Source organism: Pan troglodytes, chromosome 20, assembly GCF_028858775.2.
Source record: "Pan troglodytes isolate AG18354 chromosome 20, NHGRI_mPanTro3-v2.0_pri, whole genome shotgun sequence".
In the NCBI taxonomy this organism is placed as follows: domain Eukaryota; kingdom Metazoa; phylum Chordata; class Mammalia; order Primates; family Hominidae; genus Pan; species Pan troglodytes.
In genome coordinates this window covers 54,984,685-55,011,158 of record NC_072418.2, presented here as the reverse complement: position 1 = coordinate 55,011,158, position 26,474 = coordinate 54,984,685, and the positions used below count along the sequence as shown (strand labels likewise).

The following is a 26,474-nucleotide window of genomic DNA, read 5'->3' as shown; positions in this document are numbered from 1 at the left end:
CATCCACGTCCCAGGTTCAAGCAATTCTTGTGCCTCAGCCTCCCAAATAGCTGGGATTATACACATGCACCACCACACCTGGCTGATTTTCATATTTTTTGTAGAGATGGGGATTTTCCATGTTGGCCAGGCTGGACTTGAACTCCTGGGCTCAAATGATCCGCCTATGTCAGCCTCCCAACGTGCTGGGATTACAGGCTTGAGCCACCATGACCAGCTAAAAAAAAATCTTATTGCACTTATGCAAATAACTGTATTGCCATAAGTTATGAATACTCACAAATAGTTTCCAAATTCCAGATAATTCAAAAGCAGAGAGACAAATATGCACCAAAATTTGTTTACAGGAGTATACTTTCCTCAGTTGTTAACAGCTGCCAACAGCTCATAAGAAAAGTTTTCTTGTCTCTGAAAAACAAAACAAAGGATCAGCAACAATTTTTTTTTTTTTTTTTTTTGGGATGGAGTCTCGCTCTGTCGCTCAGACTGGAGTGCAGTGGCATTATCTTGGCTCACTGCAACCTCTCCCTCCTGGGTTCAAGTGATTCTTTTGCCTCAGCCTCCTGAGTAGCTGGGATTACAGGCGTGTGCCACCTTCATGCCCAGCTAATTTTTGTATTTTTAGTAGAGACGAGGTTTCACCCTGTTGGTCAGGCTGGTCTCGAACTCCTGACCTCGTGATCCACCCACCTCGGCCTCCCAAAGTGCTGGGATTACAAGTGTGAGCCACCACGCCCAGCCTTTTTTTTTTTTTGAGATGGAGTTTTGCTCTTGTGGCCCCGGCTGGAGTGCAGTGGCATGATTTTGGCTCACTGCAACCTCCGCCTCTTGGGTTCAAGCAATTCTCCTGCCTCAGCCTCCCGAGTAGCTGGGTTACAGACACATGCCACCAAGCGCAGCTAATTTTTGTATTTCTAGTAGTAGAGATGGGGTTTCACCATGTTGGCCAGGCTGTTCTTGAACTCCTGACCTCAAGTGATCTGCTCACCTAAGCCTCCCAGAGTGCTAGGATTACAGGCATGTGCCACTGCACCCGGCCAAATCACCTTGTGAAGAGGATCAAAATAAGACAATTGTCCATAAATGACAAAAAAGTCTTAGGACGGCCACTATTAAAGCACAATTGACTAGAACTTTTGGTTACTTCTGTGGCATACAATAATTTTACATAGTAATTACAATTATTAATAACATACATGTAGTCATATCACAGTTACAAGAGTTTCTCATAATTTTGGAACACATGCCAATAACATATTTGTACAAATACAGCCCAAAGAAAGCCAAACACCATTTCCTATTTGACAATGCTTTCTGTTTGATTTTTATACCGAATAAACTTTATGTGCCTCTTTCGGACTTCAGGGAATTAATATGAAAAGATTAATGAAGACCCAATTTAAAGTTTGACAAAAAATATTTGACAAACTTTAAAGTGCTTGATATCACAAAATAGGATCAGAGGCCATTGTAAAATAAGTCCTTCATTTAACCAAAGTGATGCCACAAAGATTTCAAAGGTGCAAACCATTATTTTTTGAGAGAGGACACTTAATTTCTCAAACAATAATCCCTAATAAAGACAGCATGAGGCTAATTAAATTTGTTATTCAAAATTTTATAAACAATCTAAAATTTTAATCATCTTGCCCATAAGATATGATTTCCATAAGCCTTTTTACAACCATTGTAATCTTTATTATGGAGTGGGTCAATGCTCCAAGAAAACCTTGTTAATCTGACACAGAGGCTCACATGCTGGTCTTGCATCAGTGTGCCTTTGACATCGATGGTTAATTTATAGAGAAACTGAACTTATTTTATCTCTCCAGGTAAGCTCTTGCAATTTCATGTGCCCACCTCTTCTGTAATAGCCCCTGGGCCTTGAGGAGTTGAATAGTTTTACTTTCTTGTCCTGCGTCTCAAGAACACAGTTTATTTTGATTGGCATCTTCTATTAGGTCTGAAAATGAGGCTTTAACTGCTGTCAGTGTTTAAGATTTAGCAGGACTTGGTGTCCTTTTTAGACCCAGACGTCAAAGCTCTGTAACTTAGTGACACAAGGACTTTAAAAGCACATACAGGCCAGGCATGGTGGCTCACACCTGTAATCCCAGCACTTTGGCAGGCCAAGGTGGCAGATCACTTGAGGTGAGGAGTTTGACACCAGGCTGGCTAACATGGCGAAACCTCATCTTTACTAAAAATACAAAAAAATTATCCGGGCATGGTGGTGTGTGCCTGTAATCCCAGCTACTCGGGAGGCTGAGGCACAAGAATCCCTTGAACCTGGAGACAAGGTTGCAGTGAGCCAAGATGATGCCACTGCACTCCAGCCTGAGTGACAAAGTGAGACTGTCTTTAAAAAAAAAAAAAAGCACATACAGAAAACACGTGGATGTGATAACCTTAATTAAAAAAACTTTTTTTAATCTCAGTTTTTTTCTAACCAAACCAAACTTAGTAATAATGACATAGGAATTATTTTGATAAAGTGTAAGATCTGTTTATTAGGCCAGTTATCTAAAGGCAAAAGAAAAGACCTCCTCCAGTGCAACTGCTGTTTCCTATGCGGAATATTACATTGAAAGGAAACATTTCCTTTAGACCTCTAGGATAAAACATTTTGTTGTTGTTGGCATGAGGCCACAACAGTTAGAAACTAAAAGAGAAAAACTTACAGGAGCTGAAAATCAGTTGAAGGATAGAGTTATTATTTCAGGCCTTTTAAAAGAGGAGAGAAAGCTGAAAACAGCAAGACACAATAAAAGTTGAACTTTGTGTAAAAAAATTATAGTGTCTTGTAATTTATTAAGAGTAAAGCAATACCTTAGGAAAATTTGGTATTTTGATCCAATTATTTAGTCTATAAGTGGTTTTTTTAAAGATCAAAACCCAGTCACTAGAAAGACCATTATAATTTCTGTTTAATTTATATACAACTTGAAATATAAAAGGTTTTTTTTTTTTTCATAAATCCTCTTATTAATGACTTACACAGACCATTCATGACAGGCTTGGGCACCCACCTCTTCACCTTTCTTCTGCTCCTACTCATTCCACCCTTTATCCAAACTCCAATTCCCTCTGCTATTTTCCTGCCTCAATAGTATTTGGCAGGGATAAGTATGAAATTGCTTGATCAATAAATGCAAACAAAAATGTATGCTGGTAATTCTTAAGACATTTCTAATATTATTTTACCAATACTTTTTTTTTTTTTTTTTTTTTTTTTTTTGAAACAGAGTCTTGCCCTTTTGCCCAGGCTGGAGTGCAGTAGTGTGATCTTGGCTCACCGCAACCTCTGCCCCCTGGGTTCAAGAGATTCTCCCACCTCAGCCTCCCGAGTAGCTGGGGTTACAGGTGCCCAACACCATGCCTGGCTAATTTTTGTAGTTTTAGTAGAGATGGGGTTTCACCATGTTGACCAGGCTGGTCTTGAACTCCTGACCTCAGGTGATCCGCCTGCCTCAGCCTCCCAAAGTGCTGGGATTACAGGCATGAGCCACCATGCCTGGCCTATTTTACCAATACTTTTAAAGCTAACTTATTAAAGATTTTACTTAAGTCATGTGAACTTGAGAAACATTTTGGCTTATTATTTAATTTACGAGGACTCTTTAAGCCAGTTTAGCACCTTGTGTCCAAAACACAACAAAATACGTATACAAACACATTAGCACACACATACATTCTCATATAACCAAAGATCATGTAGCTTTTACTTCAGAACTTTAGTCATGAGGTATTAGTAGAAACTCATTGGTTTTCAAAAAGAAATTGCAAACAGTGGATTTTATCTCATTAGAAAAGTAACAGTGGACTTCAAGCAGGCAGAAAAGAAAGCAGAGAGAGAACTTGAGAACTTTACAGTTGCAGGCTGACCTTTGGGCTCTGAATTTTCCTTCATGTACTTCTGCACAAAAAGACCATATAAGTTCATGTCACACAAACACTTGCAAGAAGAGGTGCCATAAAACCAAAGGAGTGCCTGAAAGGGGCGTCATTCTTCTGGTTTTCTCCTCGTTCTTAGATTATTTGGTTCCCACTTCTTTTGTTTGTTTGTTTCCTTAAAAGGAGAAATGGAGATGTGGCCTAGGGTTTTGTGGAGTAGGTCAAAGTATGTGCTGCTTGCAAAGGAGACTCCACAGTGTGTTACCACTGAGTCACTGCCGCCCTCCTATGTGTCTCAGTTTCTCCTCCGGAGGTCTAAGCACCTCCAGGAGGGCTCAAAGCACAAGTTACTAGCACCCATATGCACCTCCTGGATTAGTCTTTTTAAAACTAATTTTGTGGGGGTTCTCTGTAGAGCCACTACACATCACGGTGGGTCAACTTCCCAGATACTCCCATGAGGCCCCCGGTCACCTAGGGGCGCCTATCAGCTGCGAGGAGCAAAATACTCTTTCTGTTCGAAGCTGAGGATACTCAGTCACTCATTTACCTATGAAAACAACAATTCGGATCCTCATGTAAATGTGAACAGACAGGCCAAAGTGAAATTGATTTTGAGAGAAAAAGCAGTAGAGAAGACCCCTTTAAATGCATCTGTGTACTAGAAGAAGGATTCTTTTTTTTTTTTTTTTTGAGACAGAGTCTCTGTTGCCCAGGCTGGAGTGCAGTGGCACAATGTCAGCTCACTGCAACCTCTGCCTCCTAGGTTCAAGCAATTCTCTGTCTCAGCCTCCTGAGTAGCTGGGATTACAGGTGCCCGCCACCATGCCCGGCTACTTTTTGTATTTTTAATAGAGACAGAGTTCACCATCTTGGCCAGGCTGGTCTTGAACTCCTGATCTTGTGATCCACCTGCCTCAGCCTCCCAATGTGCTGGGATTACGGGCTTCAGCCACCAGCCCGGCCACTAGTCTTTTTTAAACAGGTAGGTCTTGTGTGTACTAAGACTAAGAACTCACTCATTATCATGGAGAGAGCACCAAGCCATTCAGAAGAGACCCAACCCCATTACCCAAGCACCTTTCATTCAGCCCACCTTCAACAATTTGGGTCATATTTCAACATGAGATTTGGAGGAAACATATCACTGTTCCTTACCACCAGATACCAGCAACACCACCAATTGTGACAATCAAAAATGTCTCCAGACATGTGCAAACGTTTCCTGGAGAGGGGGCATCATTCTTGGAAATACCACCTTCCAGTATAGAGATCAAGAAAGCAGAAGGTGCTTGGGCCGGGCGTGGTGGCTCACGCCTGTAATCCCAGCACTTTGGGAGTCTGAGGTGGGTGAATCACGAGGTCAGGAGTTCAATACCAACCTGGCCAAGATGGTGAAACCCTGTCTCTACTAAAAATACAAAAAAATTAGCCAGGCGTGGTGGCAGGCACCTGCAATCCCAGCTATTCAGGAAGCTGAGGCAGAGAATTGCTTGAAACCAAAAGGGGGAGGTTGCAGTGAGCCGAGATCACGCCACTGCACTCCAGCCTGGGTGACAGAGTGAGACTTCATCTCAAAACCAAACAAAACAAACAAAAAGAAAGCAGAAGGTGCTAATGTGCCATATGGCTTTCAACTGCACTTGACACAATATTTTGTAAATTCTTCAAAAATGAGTTAGCTGATTTTCAAGAGATGTTTAAGTCTGCAGCAGTAGCTCATCTGCAACTGATAAAACTCACATTTGAGAAGTGGTTTGAGGGGCAACAGCAAGTTAAAATTATAACAAAGTCCAAGTCAAGGCCATAGCCCTAACGTTCTTTGAAATAACCTGCCAGTTGATTAAGGTAACTCTTGTGAAATTGTTTTTTGTGGGTGGATGAAATGGCAAGTGTAGTAAATAGAAACTAGACTGTGGCCCAAGAAGTTCAAAAACACTGGAATAAAATTCTGAAACTAAGGAAGGGTTCCTAAAACTCGTGGGTATAGCTAAAGTCATGGGTTTAGCTTTGAAAATGTCCCTATTTTGAAATGGCATCAGATAAAATGCTATCTTTTGTTATACTTTTCATAATGTTATACTTTTGAGACTTCTATCAGTCCATAGTATTTTATAAAAACAAAATTAAATTTAGACTTATAATAGTCTTTGGGATGGTACATTTAAGTGGAAAAGAAGTAGCTGGGGAAAGCTGCTTACTGCAGAAGGAGGGCATACTTTCTGATACTGCATGAGGGATGTCATCGGGTGAAGTTAAGAACGACAAAATATAGTGGACTGGAAACCTATTCTCAGGAGAACTGTAGCCATGAAAAGTACTGTTGTTCATTCTTGACCTCCTGGAACCAGGCCCTAACTCATCTTCTCAGCAAAATTGCACATTTGCTATGGACCTACTGGGTAGTACCTTCTTTGTTTTCCTTTTCTGAATGTGAGGGTTAATTCAGGTTTTATTTTTCTGTTCCACCATGAAATGTCGTGAGTGGCGAGGACTCTATTGGGCTCTCAATGAACAGAAGTGTCATGAGACTGTCATGAGATCCTTGCTTGCAACTGAAAGTTATGTTTGGGCTTTTTTTTTTTTTTTTTTTTTTTTAAATGTTAGAGGAAGTGGAGGTGAATATTTTGTGTGGGCAAAAGAGGAACAAATTATTTCTGATGGAAGCTGTGCTGTCACATATTGTAATATTTCGAGACAGGGTCTCGCTCAGTCACCCAGGCTGGAGTGCAGTGGTGCGATCTCAGCTCACTGCAACCTCCACCTCCTGGACTCAGGTGATCCTCTTCTCTCAGCCTCCCAAGTAGCTGGGACTACAGGTGCACACCAGCATACCTAGCTAATTTTTGAATTTTTTTGTAGAGATGGGGTTTCGCCATGTAGCCCAGACTGGGAGAAACATATTTTAAGGTATAATTAGCATGTTGTGTTGTTAAAATCTCAGTGATAAACTTGCATATTAGCAACAGAGCTCTTGTTTCCACATTATACAATTTCAGTTTATTTTCTTGTATCATTCCAATGCTTTCCCTGAACTTAAAATAAAAGGGATCCTCCACATATTGGTGGAACACATTCTTTGCATCTGTTATTTTTCTATTCTTTTTTTGCCACACAAATCTGAGAATGTCACCTCGATTTTTGGATCCTTCAAGTTCTTCAATGGAAGAAATGTAAGTCCATAAATTGGGTTAAATGGTTTCTAGTGGAGTGTGTAATGATAAAAAATTATTTTTAAAATGTAGTTTTGGCTGGGCTCTGTGGCTCATGCCTGTATTCCTAGCACTTTGGGAGGTTGAGGTGGACAGATTGAGCCCAGAAGTTTGAGACCAGCCTAGGCAACATTATAAAACCCCATCTCTACTAAAAACACAAAAACTGAGGTGAGAGGATCACTTGAGCCTGGGGAGGTGGAGGCTGCATGAGCCGTGATTGCACCACCACACTGCAGCCTGGGCAAGAGAGCAACATCCCATCTCAAAAAAAAATTACATTACAGTTGAAAAATCATAGAATACAATGTTTAATATGATAACTCAAATATGCATTGTTAGAGCCTTTGAAAAATGCAATTTTATTAAATTATTTAATATTTATTGTCTGATAAATTTAATTTTTATAGTGCATGTGTAAAAATATTATAGACAATTTGAACAGTATTTCAGAAGCACTTTCAACAATTATATTGTGTAAAGTGTCCTATGTATGCATGAATAAAGGACATGTATAAAGTATTTAGCATGAGGAAAATTGAGTCTTTCTCAACCTAGGCATCATAAGTTTCAGGAGTAAACATTCAGTATATTTTTTTTTTTTTGTATTTTTTAAAACCAGAACATTTATTGCATGACTAATCATAGACATTCTTAAGATGAACTGGATGCTGCAACAGCTGCCCTCTTGGGTTTAGGTATTGTTCCTTCACAGAATCCATGCCTGAATCTGTGGTATACAATTTTTAGGTGCCTCATTCCACCAGTTCCGGTGGTATTTTGTCTTTTAGCCTTGGCACTCCAGTTATACTTTCTCTTGCGCTTGACAGCATAGCCACATTTGCCACAGGTCGACTTCTGAAGGTGGTAGGCCTTAGAGCCACGGCGGCAACACAACGTGTGCGTCTTATTGCGACGCTTTCCAAACAATGACGTTCCCTTCGTCATCTCGCTTCTGCGGCCAAGACCAGAGAGACCGGAAGAGAAGGCACTTCCGCTATATCACGCTCAGAAGCTCAACATTCGGTGTTGAATTAGAGTCTGAGCCGAGATGGCATTACTGCACTACTGCTTGGGTGACCAGAGCCAGACAGTGCCTCAAAAAAAAAAATTCTCCCAGGCTCAAGCAATTTCCAACCTCAGCCTTCCAACTAGCTTGGACTACTGGTGCACACCATTACCCTTGGCTAATTTTTGTATTTTTTGTAGAGATAAAGTTTTGTCATGTTGCCCAGGTTGCTCTTGAACTCCTGGGTTCAAGCAATCTGCCCACCTCAGCCTCTCTCAATGTGCTGGGATTACAGGCGTGAGCCACTGCACCCTGCCTTGTTCCTTTACTTGCTTAGTAAACTTGCTTTCACTTTACAATGTGAACTCACCCCTAATTCTTTCTTGCATGAGATCCAAGAACCCTCCCTTTTGGTTGTAACTGCCCAACAGGTTCTCCTTCCCTGCTGCCTAGACAGAGCTGATTCATCAAGACAGGGGAACTGCAAGAGAGAGTTTAATTCATGTGGAGCTGGCTGTACAGGAACCTGAAATTTTTTTTATTACTCACATGAGTCTCCCTGAAAACTCGGGGATCAGGGTTTTTAAGGATAATTTGATAGGTAGGGGTCAGTGAGTCGGGAGTGCTGATTGGTTGGGTAGGAGACGAAATCATAGAGATTTGAAGCTGTCATTTTGCACTGAGTCAGTTCCTGGGTGGGGTCACAAGACCAGATGAGCCAGTTTATGGATCTGGGTTGGTGTCAGGTGATCCATCAAGTTCAGGGACTGCAAACTATCTCAAGCACTGATCTTAGGTTTTATAATAGTAATGTTATCCCCAGGAACAATCTGGGAAGGGTGAGAATCTTGTAGCCTCCAGCTACATGACTCCTAAACCATCATCTCTCACCTTGTGCCTAATTTGTTAGTCTTACAAAGGCAGTCTAGTCCCCAAGCAGGAAGGGGGTTTGTTTTGGGAAAGGGCTGTTAATGTCTTTGTTTCAAACTATAAACTAAGTTCCTTCCAAAGTTAGTTCAGCCTATGCCCAGGAATGAACAAGAGCAGCTTGGAGGTTAAAAGCAAGATGGAGTTGATTAGGTCAGATCTCTTTCACTGTAATAATTTTCTCAGTTATAATTGTGCAATGGAAGTTTCAGGTTCTGGATCAGGACCCCTTTCTGGTAACACAAGGATGGTTATGAATGCATCCAGACATCCAAAAAGTTATCTCTGAAAGCCAGAGATTTCCTTTCCCTATGGGTTCTTCCCTTGCATGTCAACGCAAGGATTCACTGGGGACCTAGAATTGTGCAGGGCAGTTAGGAAGAGAGAGACAAAAGAGAGAAGAGGTGAAGTAGTTTTGAAGAAGAGAAAGAAGGTCCCATGCAGCCTCAGTTTTTTTTCCAACAAACTTTTCATGCTGGGAAATAGGATCCTGGTTTATTTGTGGGAGGGATTTTATAGGAGGGTGAGAAAAAAATGCCCTTTGAGGGTAGAGTCTGTGGAGCCCTAATTGGGGAAAAGGAGTCAGCCTGAAAGGACCAGGAGAAAGCAAAGAGATAAAGCAAATAAGCTATAAATCTTTCTTCATGGTCCAGAACATATAAAAAAAATAGAGGAAGCAGATAAGCTGTAGGTCTCTTTTTCTTTATGGCCAAGGACATATGGCCTTTCTGTGGAAAGAACGTAAATAAGTCACAAATTTTCTGCTTTCATTTATCATCAAACGCCTCAGCTAACAGAAGAATGCAAGTTAGCTCCCTGCTACCTTGGCCTCCCAAAGTGTGGGGATTATAGGCGTGAGCCACTGCACCCAACCAAATCTCCTTTTCTCATGGCTCACTGCAGCCTTCACCTCCTGGGCTCAAATGATCCTCCTTCCTTACCCTTCCGAGTTGCTGGGCCCACACGTGCAGGCCACCATGTCCAGATAATTTAATTTTTTGTAGAGATAGGTCTGGCTATGTTGCCCAGGATGATCTCAAATCCCTGGCCTCAAGCAATTCTGACACCTCAGCTTCCCAAGTAGCTGGGACTACAAGAGTGCATTACCAAGCCTGGCTAATTTTTGTATTTCTTGTAGAGATGGGGGTCTCACTATGCTGTCCAGGCTGGTTTTGAACTCTTGAGCTCAAGTGACCTGCCCACCTGGGCCTCCAAAACTGCTGGCCCATCTCAAAAGACTTAATCCATTTCAGTATCAACTCTCAAAAGTCTTAATCCATTCCTGTATCAGCTCTTAGGGCAGAATACCCCCTAAATATTATCTGAACCACACATGGGTGAGAATCAAGGTGTGATTCATCCTGAGGCAAAATTTCTGCCCAGCTGTGAATCTGTGAGGCCAGAGAAGTTATCTGCTTCCAAAATATAATGGTGATAAAGGCATAGGATACATCCCCCAGCCCTGGTAACCACCCTCCTAATCTGTTACTGTAAATTTGACGTTTGTACTTTGCACGTGTAAAAGCACATGCAGTATTTGCCTTTCTGTGTCTAGCATATTTCGCTTGGCATAATGTCTTCCGGGTTCCTGGATCCAGCCACGGCTCCACATCAAATCCCCAGCGAGATCCTAGTTCCCTGACTATTGAGTAGCTTCAGCATCACCGGCAAGAGTGGATGGAGTCCACCAAGCTTGTAAAAATCGGTTTTGACTTAGTTCAACTTGTTAAGAAATCATCTTAGTTTCCAATATAAGTGGACCACAACTTTAAGCTTTAACCTTAAATTTTGAAACATTAACTTAAAATAGGCAGGTAGCAACGCTGCTTCACAGGAGAAGTAGTCAGAAAACCAAAGACATGCTGCCTGTGAACCAGAGTAAATAACAGGCTCTATTTCGGCCCCGCTTACCCCATGAAACCCCGCCCCATCCTCCGCCGCGGCTCCGTCACGCCCCACCTAGCCACGCCCACTGCCGCTCCGGCCCGGCTCCACCCTCTCAGGGTCCCTCCCCGAGTCAGGCCCCTCTTTCAGACCCGCCCCTTGCTGGTCGCGGCTCGCCCAGGCCCCGCCCCCTGGCCTCCCAGTTTTTTCTCTCCGCTAGCAGTTTCCGTCACTCCCGGAAGCAGATTGCGCCAGGGAAAGGCCTTATCGCTGTGTGTGTATTTCAGTCTACGTGGATTAAACATTGCTTCGCTCCGTCTGCCTGGATTAAACGTGCACTTTGCAGTCCTGACTTCTCCATACCAGTGATCTGGGGATCGCTACGGACCTTAAAATACCCATAGCCCCTTCGCCCCTGCAACAGGCACTTCTCCCCACGTAAGTCCGAGAATTGCTTCCCTGTCGGTTTAAAATCTCTCTCAGGCTGTTCCTTGCCCCCTGCCTTTCTGCCATGTAGATAACCGTGTCGATAACCCCATTCAGGTCGTGTTCCTGCTTAAAACTCTTATTGACCTCTGCTTCGGCCCCGGGCGAGGTCAAGTCCTCCCTCGCGAGGTGGATTCCCATCAGTCGAGACCCCCGAGCTTCGCCCTTGTCGACCCCTGGAGGGGAGCGCCCGCTGCCCAGCTCCTGAAGGAGCCGCTTCTTCTCCCAGGTCCTGGGATTCTGCAGACCCTCCCTGTCCTGAGACACCGTCCCCCGCGCCACCTAGTGTCCTCCGCGCGCCACCTAGTGTCCTCCTCACGCCGGGTCCTTGCCCTCCCCAGGCTGCCCCTTCACAGCCACTGCTTTTCCTGACTCCGCGTTGCAGGAGGTCACCCGAGTCTGTCTTGTGACACCCACTGTCGTTCCCTCCCAAATTTTTACTCCACTGGAAAATGTGCTTTTCCGGGAGGTGGGCATCTTATTCCTCCCCTTTCCTCCTGAATATGTGGGTGAGAGGGATCAGGAGAGGAAAAGGGGGGGATCGACGGGACAGAAAGAAAAACTGGGGAGAAAAGAATGAGTACACGGCAAAATGGATGATAATTTAGGGACTGGCAAAGAGCAAGAGTGCAAGAGGACGCATGGAGAAAGTAGCACGGGGAGAAAAGCACATAAAGAAATTAGGGAAAAGGGAGAGCTTCAGGGAGCTGAAGGGCAGCAAAATAGAGAGGGGCGGCAAAGGAGGAGGCACTGCAGTCAGACGCGGGGGGCGGAAAAGGTAAGAGTTGGAGCCGCGGCTGACAGAGCCACGTGGTGCTGGGACTGAAGGAGAGGGGAGTGGGTAACAAAGGAGAGTAGAGGGAGAACCACAGCAAGGAGGAAGCCTAGGAAGTTGGGGGTGCTAGAGAGTGGGAACAAAGGAGATGTAACAGGGAAAAGGGAATTTAACAGGGAAGAGGGATTTCAACAGGGAGAGCAGACAGGGAGCTCAGATGGGGGGAAAGAGGCAGGAATACGTGGAGGCTGGGGACAATGGGAAAGTTTGGGGAGAAAGAGCAACAAGAGGTGAAATAAGTTTCGAAGCATTGGGCAGAATAGACATAAAAGAGGGAATAAAGAAAGGGGAGAAAAACAGCAAAGGGAAAAAAGACGTGCAGAATGAGAGAGGGAAACACATAGTAGTGAAGAGAGTGGGCGAGGACCCCACGCAGATGAGCGGTGAGTTGATTGGATATGGATGGTGGTTTTAATGTATTGATTTGTGACTTTATACTCTAATTTAAAATTTGTTTCTTTAAATTGTACTCATGAGGATGAAAATTACCACTCTTCTCTACAAGGCTTGTGCATTTTGTATTTATTTATATCAAAAGATATTTGGAATCCCTATCTAGCCACAGGGCAGTGACTTGATTCAGTCATTTTGTAACTCTTCTTTCCAGGGATGGAGTAGAGGATGGAGGAGGAGAGAAATAGGCAAGAAATGACTGACTGTCACTACAAGATGTATCTTTGGTTTTTTGTTTGTTTTTTCTCTTTTTGAGACAGGGTCTCTGTCGCCCAGGCTGGAGTGCGGTAAAATTATATCGGCTCACTGCAGCCTCTCAGCTGCACTCCATCCTCCTCAGCCCCTGAAGGTGCTGGGATTACATGTGTGAACCACCTCTACAGGCCTACAATGTATGTCTTTGAAGGAGAGTTGAGAGTGTTGGTTTTTTGTTTTGTTAATGGATTTACTTTTTTCCTTGTAGTTGCTTTACAGTTAATTCATTGTTATTTTGGAAGCTTGATTTAAATTTTAGTTTATTCAGTTTCTTCTATAATTACTAACTTCTGAAATAAGATTTGATGTCATCCTGTAATCAGCTGATGTCATTAATTTCTAAATATTGCCTTTTTTTAACTTTTACCCCATAATTTATTAGATTTTTCAAAAACTTTCCAAACTGTTAAAGCGTCCAGTACGGTAAACTCACCACGAAGTACATTAGATTCCTCAGAACTTCTTCATTTTATAACTGAGAATTTGTACCCTTTGACCAGCATTTCTCCACTTTCCCCACCCACCATCCTGTGGTAACAACTGTTCCGCCTCGTCACTATGAATTGGACTTTTTTAGATTCTACTTGTGAGAACCTACAGTAGTTATCTTTCTGTGTCAGTCTTATATCGCCCAGCATAATGTCCTCCAGATTCATCCATGTTGTTGGAAAAGCAGGATTTTATTTATTTTTATTTTTATTTTTTATTTTTGAGACAGAGTCTCGCTCGCTCTGTCGCCCAGGCTAGAGTGCAGTGGGGCGATCTCGGCTCACTGCAAGCTCCGCCTCCCGGGTTCACGCCAATCTCCTGCCTCAGCCTCTTGAGTAGCTGGGACTACAGGCGCCCGCCACCACGCCCGGCTAATTTTTTGTATTTTTTTTTTTAGTACAGACGGGGTTTCACTGTGTTAGCCAGGATGGTCTCAATCTCCTGACCTCATGATCCACCCGCCTCGGCCTCCCAAAGTGCTGGGATTACAGGCGTGAGCCACTGCACCCGGCAGGATTTTCTTTTTTATGGTTGAATAATATTCCATTATATAAATATACACACACACACACTCTGTATATATACACATACATAAATATATGTACACACACATTTTCTTTACATATTCATTCCTGGATGGGCACTTTGGTTGTTTCTATATCTTGGCCGTTGTGAATAATACTGTAGTGATCATGAGGGGGCAGAAGTTCCTAAGTTTTTTGTTTTTTGTTTTTTTAAGTAGAGACATGGTCCCGCTGTTCTGTCCAAGCTGGTCTCTAACTCCTGGTCTCAAGCGATCTTCCCATCTCAGCTTCTCAGAGTGCTGGGATTATAGGCATGAACTACCACACCTGGCCTAGATGTCTCTTAAACATACTGATTGGATTGCCTTTGGATTTATACCCAGAAATGAGATTGCTGGATTGCATTGTTGTTCTATTTTTAATATTTTGAAGAACATCCATAGTGTTTTTCATAATGGCTGTACTGATGTGCACTCCCAGCAGCAGTGTACGAGGGCTCATTTTTCTCCATATCATTGCTAACACCTGTTATCTCTTGCCTATTTGATAATAGCCTTCCTAAGAGGTATGAGGTGATAGCTTATGGTGGTTTTGATTTGTATATCCCTGATGATTAGCGATCTTGAGTACCTTTTCATATACCTGTTGGTCATTTGTATGTTTTTTTTTTGAGACAGAGTCTCACTCTTGTTGCCCAGGCTGGAGTGCAATGGCGTCATCTCAGCTCACTGCGACCTCATCCTCCGAAGCACCTGAGATTACAGGCACCTGCCACTATGCCTGGCTAATTTTTGTATTTTAGTAGAGACGGGGGTTTCACCATGTTGGTCAGGCTGGTCTTGAACTCCTGACCACAGGTGATCTGCCCGCCTCGGCCTCCCAAAGTGCTAGGATTACAGGCGTGAGCCACCGCGCCTGGCATTTGTATGTCTTATTTGCAAAATGTTCAGGTCCTTTGCCCCCTGTCCCCCCCCCCCTTTTTTTTTTTGAGACAAAGTCTTACTCTGCTGCCTAGACTGGAGTGCAGGGGCGCCATCTCAGCTCACTGCAACATCTGCCTCCTGGGTTCTAGCGAGTCTCATGCCTCAGCCTCACAAGTAGCTGAGATTACAGGCATGTCCCACCATGCCCGGCTAATTTTTTGTGTTTTTAGTAGAGATGGGGTTTCACTGTGTTGGCCAGGCTGATCTTGAACTCCTGGCCTCAAGAGATCTGCCTGCCTCGGCCTCTCAACATGCTAGGATTACAGGCATGAGCCACTGTGCCCGGCCCAACATCAAAGAACTTTAAAAGGCATTCCCTTCCTGACTTAAGGAACAACTTCTCATTGTCCAGGCCTTCTTGTTGTACAGCCAACAAAATACTGCAAATCTCCAAAATATTCTTCAGGATGTTTATTGAGGAAAATTTTATTAAAAGTGACAGAGCTGTATTGTCACAATCCAAAGCTGTATTGTTCAAGGGTCAGCTGAATTGAGGAGCAAGTCCTAAGCTGAGCCCACGGGGAGAGTGGGCAGCTGGAGTGGTGCATTGGTCCTGTGGGCGTGGAACCCAGAGCTGCAGCACAGCAAGCACTCTTGATAGTGACTTCTTTGGGGTCCATCACTCTGGGGGCTACATTTGTTATTTTGGAGTATTTTGGGCAGCAAGTTAAGATGGTTATAGATGCGTTTTGGACTATCTAAATGTCAATATGGAGAGTTTCCTTGGAAGATGTTGGGTCTCACTGGGGTATGTGCATCATTGGAGACATCTGTTTTAGTAGATGGTGGTGCCAGTGTTCAAGGGTGGGGTCATTATGAATGGAATTGAGTGTCTTGGGTCATTGAGTCCTCAGGTATCTTTGTGTGTATTAGGTCAGCAGGAGTTTATGAGTTGTTGGGGCATGTGGGATTTCGTAGCACGATACGGGGAGCACTATGGAGTATCTGGGAAGGGTGTGGACCCCAAGGAAGTTTGTAAACCTGTCTCAGTTTAGGAGGGGAACGTTAGGGCCTCAAACTCTAGTGACAAAAGGCTTTCGTTAGGGAGGGTTTTCTGTGGTGGGTCTATGGCAGGATGGTGGCTTAGGGAAGATTTTTCAAAGAATCAGAGAATATAATATCACAACAACCTGCAGCACAAAGATTTCAATTGGGACTGTCCTCGGAAGATACAGCTGTTACTTTCTCGCTGCCAGGACAGTGGTGATTACTTTCCCCCCACCTCTGTCTGCTGCAACAATCACAGGGAGCTACGAGGCAAAATGCTTTAAACTCAGTGTGGAACAGGGATATTTTCTCCAGGCAAGAGGGTCCACTAGGTGCTGGGGAGGCAGTCTGGGGAGAGGATGGGTAATGCTCTTTGGAGAATGACAGGCCTAGTAATTGCAGGGTGTAAAGGAAAAAACAAGTTTTTTCCTTTCTACTCTCACACTTAACACAGAACTCTTCTGTGGCCAGTGTTGGGGAGTTTTCTCCTACACACTAAAGAATTCTCCAGCAGACACCAGCTAGATTGCCTTATAATTCAATTTAATTCTGGCACTGTCTACCTGGAGTTAGAGTCATCTCCCACAGGTTGCCCACAGGTTAAGGGCTCAGTCTCACAAGACCTCCCCGGCTCACTTCAGCTACCATTTCGAAAGTAGTAGGTTGTCACCTATACTTCTGACCTACTGACTCCAAATTGGCATTCCTACTACCCCAGCCAAAGGTTTGATTAATTTGCTAGGATGGCTCACCGAACTTAGAGAAACACATTTACCAGTTTCTTATTGTTGAAGGACAAAATCACGACAAATTCGATCCTTTTGTCGTTAATAAATGTGATGATTGGGTTTTCACACTCATGTGAGATGTGCTCAAACCTTGTTACGATGTCGTGATAAGAAGGGAAATTATTACAAATTCATTTTTTAACTCCTGTTCTTGTTTTCTTTTTGGGAATTTTCTTTTTTCCTAAACGTGACTTATTTCAAGGGTCAGTTTGCTAATGTGGCGCTTAGCACGAGAGACTTCATTCTGGCTTGGTCTGGTAGTGCGGGAGGCTAGTACAAAACAACGGCCTTTCCATAAAAATGAACAAAATAATGCGCTTGGCCAGGACATGGGTGGAGCTGGAGGCGATTATCCTTGGCAAACTAACACAGGAACAGAAAACCAAATACTGCGTATTCTCACTCATAAGCGGGAGGTAAATGATGAGAAAACATGGATACGTAGAGGGCCACAACACACACTGGGGCCTACCTCAGGGTGGAGGGTGGGAGGAGGGAGAGGATCAGGAAAAATAACGAATAGACATTAGGCTTAATACCCGGGTGATGGGGCCAGACGTGGTGGCTGACACCTGTAATCCTAGCACTTTGAGAGGCCGAGGCGGGCGGATCACCTGAGGTCTGGAGTTCGCAACCAGCCTGACCAATACAGTGAAACCCCGGCTCTTCTAAAAATACAAAATGAGCCAGGTGTGGTGGCATGTGCCTGTAGTCCCAGCAGGAGGCTGAGGCAGGAGAATTGCTTGAACCCGGGAGGCGGAGGTTGCAGTGAGCCGAGATCGTGCCATTGCACTCCAGCCTAGGCGACAGAGCGAGACTCTGTCTCACACACACACAAAAAAACCCAGGTGATGAAATCATGTATACAACAAACCCCCATGACCCGTTTACCTGTGAACCAGGCTGCACCTCCTGCACGTGTACCCCTGAACTTAAAATATAAGTTAAAAAGAGGAAAAAAATTGGCCTATTATAAAGTGTAACAGCTGCAACGTCTATTTTTACCTCTAGGGAATTATTTTAAACATCGTTTACTGATGGTGGTATTGCCCATTAAATGCATGCACACACACAGACCCTAAAGCTTATCGTTTCCTTCCACTCTGCCCTAATTGAAACAAAACATACTACTAACTACATTTCTGCCCGTATGAGTACCCCTCTTCTGTGCTAAAATCTTATTTATACTCTCCGTCTTCACTTCTTGCCTCCAATTCCCTCTTGAATGCATCCAGTCAAACTTGCATATCCACCATTCCACTGATAACTTTATTTTTCAGAGTCACCAGTGACCTCCCCATTTCTAAATCCAATGTATTTCTTTTCCTGCTTTAGTCTTTCTTTTCCTGTCAGGAGCTTTCTGTTTAATTTTCTTGTCACCTCCCTGACCATTTTCCTCTGCTGCTGTGTCCTGACTTCGAATGTTTCTCAATGTGGGAAAGACTCATGGCTTAGTCCTTGAACCTCGTCTTATCTCTGTCCACACCCACTGTCTTTCCTTATCATCTCATCTCATGGCTTTAAACCCCACTGTATTAGTCCATTCTGGAATTGCTACAACAAAATTCCAGAGACCGAGTAATTTATAAAGAAAACAGGTTTAATTGGCTCACAGTTCTGCAGGCTGCACAGGAAGCATGGCAACATCTGCTTCTGGGGAGCCTGTAGGAAGATTCCAAACATGGTAGCAGGTGGAGTAGGAACAGGCGTCTCACGTGGCGGGAGCAGGAGCAAGAGAGAGTGAGGGGGGAGGCGCTACACACTTCTAAACAACCAGATGTCGTGAGAACTCACTGTGATACAGAACAGCACCAAGGGGTGGTGCGAAACCATTCATCACAAATCCACCTCCATGATCCATCCACCTCCCACCAGGCCCCACCAGTAACGGTGGGGATTACAATTCAGTGTGAGATTTGGGCCAAGGACACAAACCTGATCCATATCACCCACCTACTCACCTACACGTCTCCATGTCCCCTGCAGGCCTGTCCCCTGAACTCTAGAATTCTGTGTCCTGTTGTCTCCTCTGTTGTCTGTTCAGCCGTCTAAGAGACGTCTCCACCTTTATGTGTCTAAAGTGACTTCCTAAACTCCCTAAGTACATTCCCCTGCGCTCCTGCACATCTCAGATGACGGTGGCCCTATACTTCCTGGCTCTAGCTTTACATGTCAGGATATATTTGAAATAGAGAAGATATGACATTATATAGAAGGGTTTTAATTAAAATGATAAAGAAAAGTTACATTTACCTAAAATGGTAGGGAAATGCATAGTTTCTAAAAGTGCTGTGAGCTGTGGGAGAAAAATGTTTGAAGACCTCGTCCCTACCTGATCTGCTGCCTCGGGACCTCTCTGACCTCATTTCCTACCTGTGTCCTCCTCACTCCCTCTGCTCCAGCCACACAGGCCTCTTTCCTATTCCTGGAGTCGAGGGTGTCTACCTGGGCTGTCCCTGTGCCTAGAACTCTCTGGCCCCTCAGTTGCAGGTAATCTGGCAAGATATCCCCCATCCCGAGCTGCAAAGGTGCCCTCTCCCACCAGCATCACATGAGACTTCCCACTCATTTAAACAAAACTTACTACTATGTTGTTTTTACATTTTGAGGATCTGGGGAAAATGGCAACCCAAAGAAAAGTAACTTTGAAACAACCAACCTGCTTTTAGTTTCCTGATTTTGCTCCATTCAGCCCCTTTCAGCTTATGAAGCCAACCTCCTCCCCTTAGCTCACAGAACACTCCTTTCATTTTAAGAATGAGGTGTTGTCTGATTCTAGGATTGCAAATAAAAGCCAATAAAGGCAGGTCCATATTTTCTGCTCTGTGTGTTTCTTTCTGGCCCTTTGCCTTCCACTTTCTACAGACTGGTGACAGCAAGGCCCCAAGGGGAGGTCAGAGCTGGGAGACTGGGGCTGTGGTAGTCTTGCCCCCTTTGAGACTACTCAACCCTCGCTTCACACTAGAGTGCCAAGGCATTTGTAACACATGGTTCATTCCCCCTTATAGAGATTCTCCTTCCAGTAGTTAGGGTGGGGCCCAGCCTCCGTAATGTTTTAGGTACCCAAGTTGATTTTTTTTTTTTTTTTTTTTTGGTGACAGAGTCTCTGTCGCCCAGGCTGGAGTGCAGTGGCTTGATCTTGGCTCACTGCAACCTCCGCCTCCCAGGTTCAAGTGATTCTCCTGCCTCAGCCTCCCAAGTAACTGGGATTTAAGGGGTGCGCCACCATGCCTGGCTAATTTTTGTATTTTTGGTAGAGAGGGTGTTTCACCGTGTTGGCCAGGCTGGTCTCGAATTCCTGACCTCAGGTATCCACCCGCCTCGACCTCCCAAAGTGCTGGGATTACAGGCATGAGCCACCGCTCCCAACCCCAAGTTGATTCTCATTTGTATCCAGCATTGAGCTTCCAGCCTCTGTGTCCCCCATTTCCGAGGGCAGAGCTCAGCCTGTGACCCACAGAGGTGACGGGGGGCTGTGCGCTGCATGGGGTTTGATCAGGGATAGGTCCGTGCCCTGAATGGGAGGTCAGTCCAGCCTAGCTACACACTGCTGCAGCCTGTGTGTGGGCTTCTCCCGGAGGGGAGCTAATGCTGAAGAAAACGGTGAAAGATTCACTTGGTCTTTGTGTAGGAATTTATTATTCTTGCATCCCCCTGGTGCAGTGGGCTGTCTCTCCACAGGCTGAGTTCTTCCCTGTGTGCATGGTTGTGACACAGAAAGGAATGTGTTGTTTCCAAGCATTAAACAACAGATTTTTTTACTTTCAGGTTTGATGTGTGAATAATTACATTGACTGAGAAAGAAACCCAGAAGAGGAAGAAGAGGAAAGAAAAGGAGTCAGTGATGGCTACTCAGGTAGAGTGATACTTTACTCAGGTGAAGTGATATTCTTGGTGGGTCATTCTATCTCCTTCCTTTGTGAAGTACAGGGCGTCGGAGTTGCAAATCTTCTCTGAGTCTGAAGTGTCCTTCCTGACACATTTGCTCATGCTCATCCATGCTTTTCCTCAGTTCCTCTCATCTTTTTAGATTCCATCTCACCATGATCCAGTGACATGAACTTGGGAAGAGGCTGCACTGGGCATGGTCCTGGGAAGGGCTCACACCCAGACATGGATGGAGATGGGGTGAGGGTCCCGTGGTATCAGAGCTGTTGGGCAGCAGGGATTGTTTAGGGGCCACATCTGGATGCACTGTCAGCTTTCTGTAGACCAGGAATAGAGAAGCTGCATGTGGAAGTCACATATTAATGTGCATAAATACCTAGTAAATTATCGAAAGGGGCCAGGCGCCGTGTCTCATGCCTGTAATCTCAGCACTTTAGGAGGCTGAGGTGGGCGGATCACTTGAGCTCAGGAGTTTGAGACCAGCTGGCCAACATGGTGAAACCTCGTCTTTACTGAAAATACAAAAATTAGCCAGTCATGGTGGCAGGGGCCTGTAATCCCAGCTACTCAGGAGGCTGAGGCGGGAGAATAGCTTGAACCCGGAGTTGGAGGTTGCAGCGAGCCAAGATGGTGCCACTGCACCCCAGCCTGGGGGACAGAGCAAGACTTCATCCTCAAAAAAAAAAAAAAAAAAATATGGAAAAGGAGGCGTGTAAGGGGAGATCTTTCTGCCTGATTTTATACTACATTTGAAGCTGTATGAATGAGTCACTATTTCTAACTGCACCACCTTAATGACAGGGAATTGAATGGAAAACTAGATACAGACATTAGAGCGTGTTTTATTCCATCATTGATTTAAAAATATGAAATCAACCTGAATGTCAGATTCTAACCATGGTCAGAATATCCATCTCACAGAGACTGCGGTGTTCCTGCGGGGACTCTTACCAGCAGTTGTTTTAAGTTTTAAGGTTATAATTTTGCTCAGATGTAAGAGCTGAACATTTGTTATCAGAGAAGATGGAGCCAAATTCTCTCACTGCACCAATTATTATTAAATATTATATTTATTTTAAACATCACATGATGTATATATTTGTTTTTTTGGTAAAATTTCAAGCAGAGATGCAGTTTAGGCATTAAGAAGTTAATACAACACGAGGATGATAGGAAATAATTTTGTTTTGTTTTTTGCTTTTTGTTTTGTATGGAGTCTCGCTCTTGTCACCCAGGCCGGACTACAATGGCGTGATCTCAACTCACTGCAACCTCTGTCTCCCGGGTTCAACCGATTTTCTCTTGCCTCAGCCTCCCAATAGCTGGGATTACAGGCGTGCACCACCACGCCTGGCTCATTTTTGTATTTTTAGTGGAGATGGTTGGGGGTTTCATCATGTTGGCCAGGCTGGTCTCGAACTCCTGATCTCAGATGATCCGCCTGCCTCAGCCTCCCAAAGTGCTGGGATTACAGTGTGAACCACCACACCCAGCCTGTAAATAATGTTTTATTATATATGAAATTCATGCTAAATGAGATTTTAGCTGTTGTGGCCAAAACAGAGGGAAAAAAAAAAAGTAACTGTGAGATGATGGGTGTGTTAATTTGTTAAACTCTAATGACTTTTTTTTTTTTACTATCCATACCATAATACCATGTTGTATACCTTAAACATACACAATGTAATTTATCAGCAAACAAAAATGGGCATCAAGGAAACATTTTAGCTTTTTTTTTTTTTTTTTGAGACGGAGTTTCGTCTTGTTGCCCAGGCTGGAGTGCAATGGCGCAATCTTGGCTCACTGCAGCCTCCGCCTCCTGGGTTCAAGCGATTCTTCTGCCTAAGCCTCTTGAGTAGCTGGGACCACAGGCATACACCACCATGCCTGGCTAATTTTGTATTTTTAGTAGAGACAGAGTTTCTCTATGTTGGTCAGGCTGGTCTCAAACTTCCGGCCTCAGGTGATCCACCCGCCTTGGCCTCCCAAAATGCTGGGATTACAGGCATGAGCCACCGTGCCCAGCTTTAGTTTTACACAGAAAGAAATTTATAACCTAAGAAAAGGACATCAAGGCATATATATTTTAAAAATTTAACTACAGAATATGAAATGGCTCCTAGAATGCAGTAAAGGAAAATTGAGCAAAGAATGAAAATTATTTTGGTTTGATTTCCACAAAATAATGAAACCTCCTCACAGTCCAAGGAATTGGAAAATGGAAATACGAAGGGTTTTCATTTTCCCCATAGCCTCAAAATGTAAACAGAACATAGTAGTAAGTTTTTTTTTTTTTTTAATTGGGTGGGAAATCTCATGTGTCGTTGGTGTATGAGGACACCATTGCACCTTAGGGTAGTGGGAAATCTTGCCAGATCCAGGAAAATAGGAAATGCACCATCCTAAAGAGGCAATCACTCTTTCAGTTACCCAACCTGGAGGAACCCGGGTTTCTTTTCCCTGTCACTTTCTCCATCATCCCTCATGTTTCCGTGGGGAGCTACAGTTGTAAGTTCTGTGGCAAGAGTCAGTGAGAGGTGTCAAGATGCATTTACGTGTCATTATGAGATTTTAGAAAACAATTCTTCAGTACATGTTCTGTTGTGAAATTTCATTGTGCCAGTTTTTCAAAGATACATCTTTTTTTGTTAATAAGCAGTAATAGCTTGTTCTGCATCCTCTTTGGAACAATCTCTAAATGAAGACATATGGATCTTTTATAATTTTTCACCATGGCTGCCACAATGCTCTCTTCACCACAGGTGTTTGAGGGTTCCTTCAGGTTGGACAGTTTAAAGAGTGGTTGCTTCTGTTAGGACGCTATACCACAAAAGTAAAAATAAATAACTGATCTTTCTTTGGAAGGCCTGGCTCGCTGTGTGATTATAAAATACTGTGTTTTTTTAAGATCTAATATTTTGTTGCTTACATTTTATTTGCTTGAATCTTTAATTTGAATTTTTCTGTATATCTTGTTGTAGATTATATTTGATTATAAAGTTTTAGATTATAAATAACATAATAGGTTCACAAGTAGATTGGCAAACCCCTCCATTTTCTTTCCAAAATTATTATGGTTCTCCTTTTACACAACACAGCCACATATTATTTAAATTCCACATATTGGCCGGGTGTGGTGGCTCACACCTGTAATCCAGGCACTTTGGGAGGCCAAGGTGGGTGGATCACCTGAGGTCAGGAGTTCAAGACCAGCCTGGCCAACATGGTGAAACCCTGTCTCTACTGAAAATACAAATATTAGCTGGACATGATGGTGCACGTCTTTAATCTTAGCTACCTGGGAGGCCGAGGCAGGAGAATCACTTGAACTTGGGAGGTGGAGGTTGCAGTGAGCTGAGATCGTGCCACTGCACTCCTGCCTGGGTGACAGTGAGACTCTGTCTTTAAAAAAAAAAAAAAAAATCCCACATATTCTGTTTGTGTTTTCATGGCTCTGAATTTTTTCAGTTGCAGGCCTTTATGTCACCATGTCTTCCAAAAAGAATCGAGTTTGTCAGTCTTTGATAATATCTTTATTATGTCTTTCATTAAAGCTTGTTTGCTTATGTAAAGTTCAGTAATGTTAGATATATTCACATTATTTGTTGGACTCCCAGAACGCATATGTTCTTGGTGCTTGATGGTTTTTCATGGGCCCATTAGACTCTCTTCATTTTCTTTATTTTACTTAATTATTTATTATTTATTTTTTGAGATGGAGTCTCGCTCTGTCGCCCAGGCTGGAGTGCAGTGGCATGATCTCGACTCACTGCAACCTCTGCTTCCTGGGTTCAGGCAATTGTCCTGCCTCAGTCTCCCTGAGTAGCTGGGACTACAGGCACGTGCCACCACACCTGGCTAATTTTTGTATTTTTAGTAGAGACGGGGTTTCACCATGTTGGCCAGGCTGGTCTTAAACTCCTGACCTCAGGTGATCTGCCTACCTTCGCATTTTCTTTATTTTTGGAGACAGAGTCACACTCTATTGCCGAGGCTGGAGTGCAGGGGTGGGATCTCAGCTCACTGCAACCTCTGCCTCCTGTTCAAGTGATTCTCATGCCTCAGCCTCAGATTACAGGCATGTGCCACCATGCCTGGCTAATTTTTGTATTTTTAGTAGAGATGGGGTTTCATAATGTTGGCCAGGCTGGTCTCGAATTCCTGCTCTGAAGTGATCTTCCTGCCTGGCGTTCTGAAAGTCCTGGGATTACAGTTGTGAGCAATCATGCCCGGCCCACATTTCTTTTTGATTCTTCAAAGCCAAGATGTAAATTGCCATTTCTTTCATGTAGGTTTGTAGAGATTAAGTTGGTTTCTTTTTGTAGACCGTATTTCCCTGTTTCTTTGTATGTTTTATTGTCTTCTTTTGTGACTTCAGCATTTGAAAAAATCAGCTGCCTCCCCAGATTTGGTGGCTGCTTCATTCAGGGAGGACATTCCAATCAACTACCCTAGATTCTGGAGACTTCCCATGCTTTTTCTCTGGGCCTTTGCTTGTCATCTCGCTATTGAAGAGGTTTGCTGCTTTCTACTCAGAAGCTCCCCTGTTTTCTGTACTATTGTGGATAGACTCTGGTACTGCAGATACTGTGGTACTAGATCTTCACCCTCATGTCTTTCTGTGTTACTGCAGACACTGGTTTATGTCAGTCATCTTTTTGCTCAGTGGCCCCTAACCTTTCATCCTGTTCCTTTCAGTGCTACCACAGGAGGTCACCACTAAGGCAATTCTCAGCCTAGCCATGGAGGCAGGGACACCTTAGAGAGTGCTTATTAGGGCAAGGTCAAGGGGAGCCCTGGAAGCAGGACCACCCCTGAGACCCCAGAACTGTAGAGTCACCAGTATGTGATCCCAGCTCGGGAAACCACAGCCTGTGAGAAGTTCCATGTGGGTGATCCCAACAAAACTAATGGGGCAGGGATCCCCAGGACACTGGGGACCTAACTCCTACTCCAGGATGTCTAGAAGGTGGGACATAGAGTCAAAGAAGATTGTGGTCAAGCCTTAAGATTTAATATGTGTGCCCTATTTGAGTTTCAGACTTAACATGGGAGTAGCTACCTCTTCTTTCCTGTTTCTGCATTTTGGAGTTGAAATATTTAGCCTGTGTCTACGCCACCATTGGATGTTGGAAGCACTTAAGTCGTTTGATTTCACAGGTTCACAGCTGGAGAGCAGTTTGCCTCAGGATGAAACACGTTTTTGAGTCTCACCCATATCTGATTTAGATTATAGTTAGATGCAGCTGTAGACTATAGACTTTTGAATTGGTAGTAGAAAAAGTTAAGACTTTGGGGGGCCATTGGGATGGAATGCATTTTGTATGTGAGGAGTACATGAATTTTGGTGGGGCAAGATGGAATACTGTGGTCTGAGTGTTTTTCTCTCCTCCACAATTCATTTGAAACTTAATCTCCAATGCCCAATCTCCAAGTATTATGAGGTTTGGGTTTTAGTAGGTGATTGGATCCTGAGGGGTCTGCCCTTATCAATGGGATATGGTGTTCTGGTCAGTGAGATATCAAAACGCTTATCCTACGGAGTTCACTGCTTTTTGGCCCTTCTGTCCCTTCTGCCACGTGGGGACACAGCGTTCCTCCCCTCCAGAAAATGCAACAAGACACCATCTTGGAAGCAGGGATCATCCCTCAGCAGACATCAGTCCTTCTGGCACCTTGATCTTCGATTTCCCAGCCTGCAGAATTATGAGAAATATATTTTTATTGTTCATAAATTACCCAGTCTGTCTTATTTGGTTATAGCAGCACAGACAGACTAGGATATTCTGTAACCATAATGTAACTGTTTGATTGTTTTGATTCAACTCTAATTCTCAGACATCTGGGTTCAGATGCTTGC

The 26,474-nt window shown here is 43.8% G+C and overlaps 2 protein-coding genes and 1 pseudogene across 3 annotated transcripts in view; 2 read left to right on the top strand and 1 right to left on the bottom strand.

The window, feature by feature from the left end:
• Positions 1-7,698: 7,698 nt before the first annotated feature.
• LOC456260 (large ribosomal subunit protein eL37-like) lies at positions 7,699-8,102 on the bottom strand. The gene has a single exon (XM_054672712.2). It carries the CDS (start codon positions 8,052-8,054, stop codon positions 7,761-7,763), a length of 294 nt encoding a protein of 97 aa, XP_054528687.1. The 5' UTR covers positions 8,055-8,102; the 3' UTR covers positions 7,699-7,760.
• Positions 8,103-11,043: 2,941 nt separating this feature from the next.
• ZNF616 (zinc finger protein 616) overlaps positions 11,044-26,474 on the top strand; it is a 32,517-nt gene continuing 17,086 nt past the window's right edge. Inside the window, exons 1-2 of one of the 2 annotated variants that reach the window (XM_512866.9) lie at positions 11,044-11,364; positions 20,495-20,582. In XM_512866.9, coding sequence (XP_512866.4) covers positions 20,571-20,582 — 12 coding nt within the window. In that variant the 5' untranslated portion in view covers positions 11,044-11,364; positions 20,495-20,570. Of the gene's footprint in view, positions 11,365-11,435; positions 12,631-20,494; positions 20,583-26,474 lie in introns of those variants that run through there. The other variant, XM_054672710.2, reaches the window with a different exon arrangement.
• LOC112206457 (small nucleolar RNA U13) lies at positions 16,754-16,836 on the top strand (annotated as a pseudogene).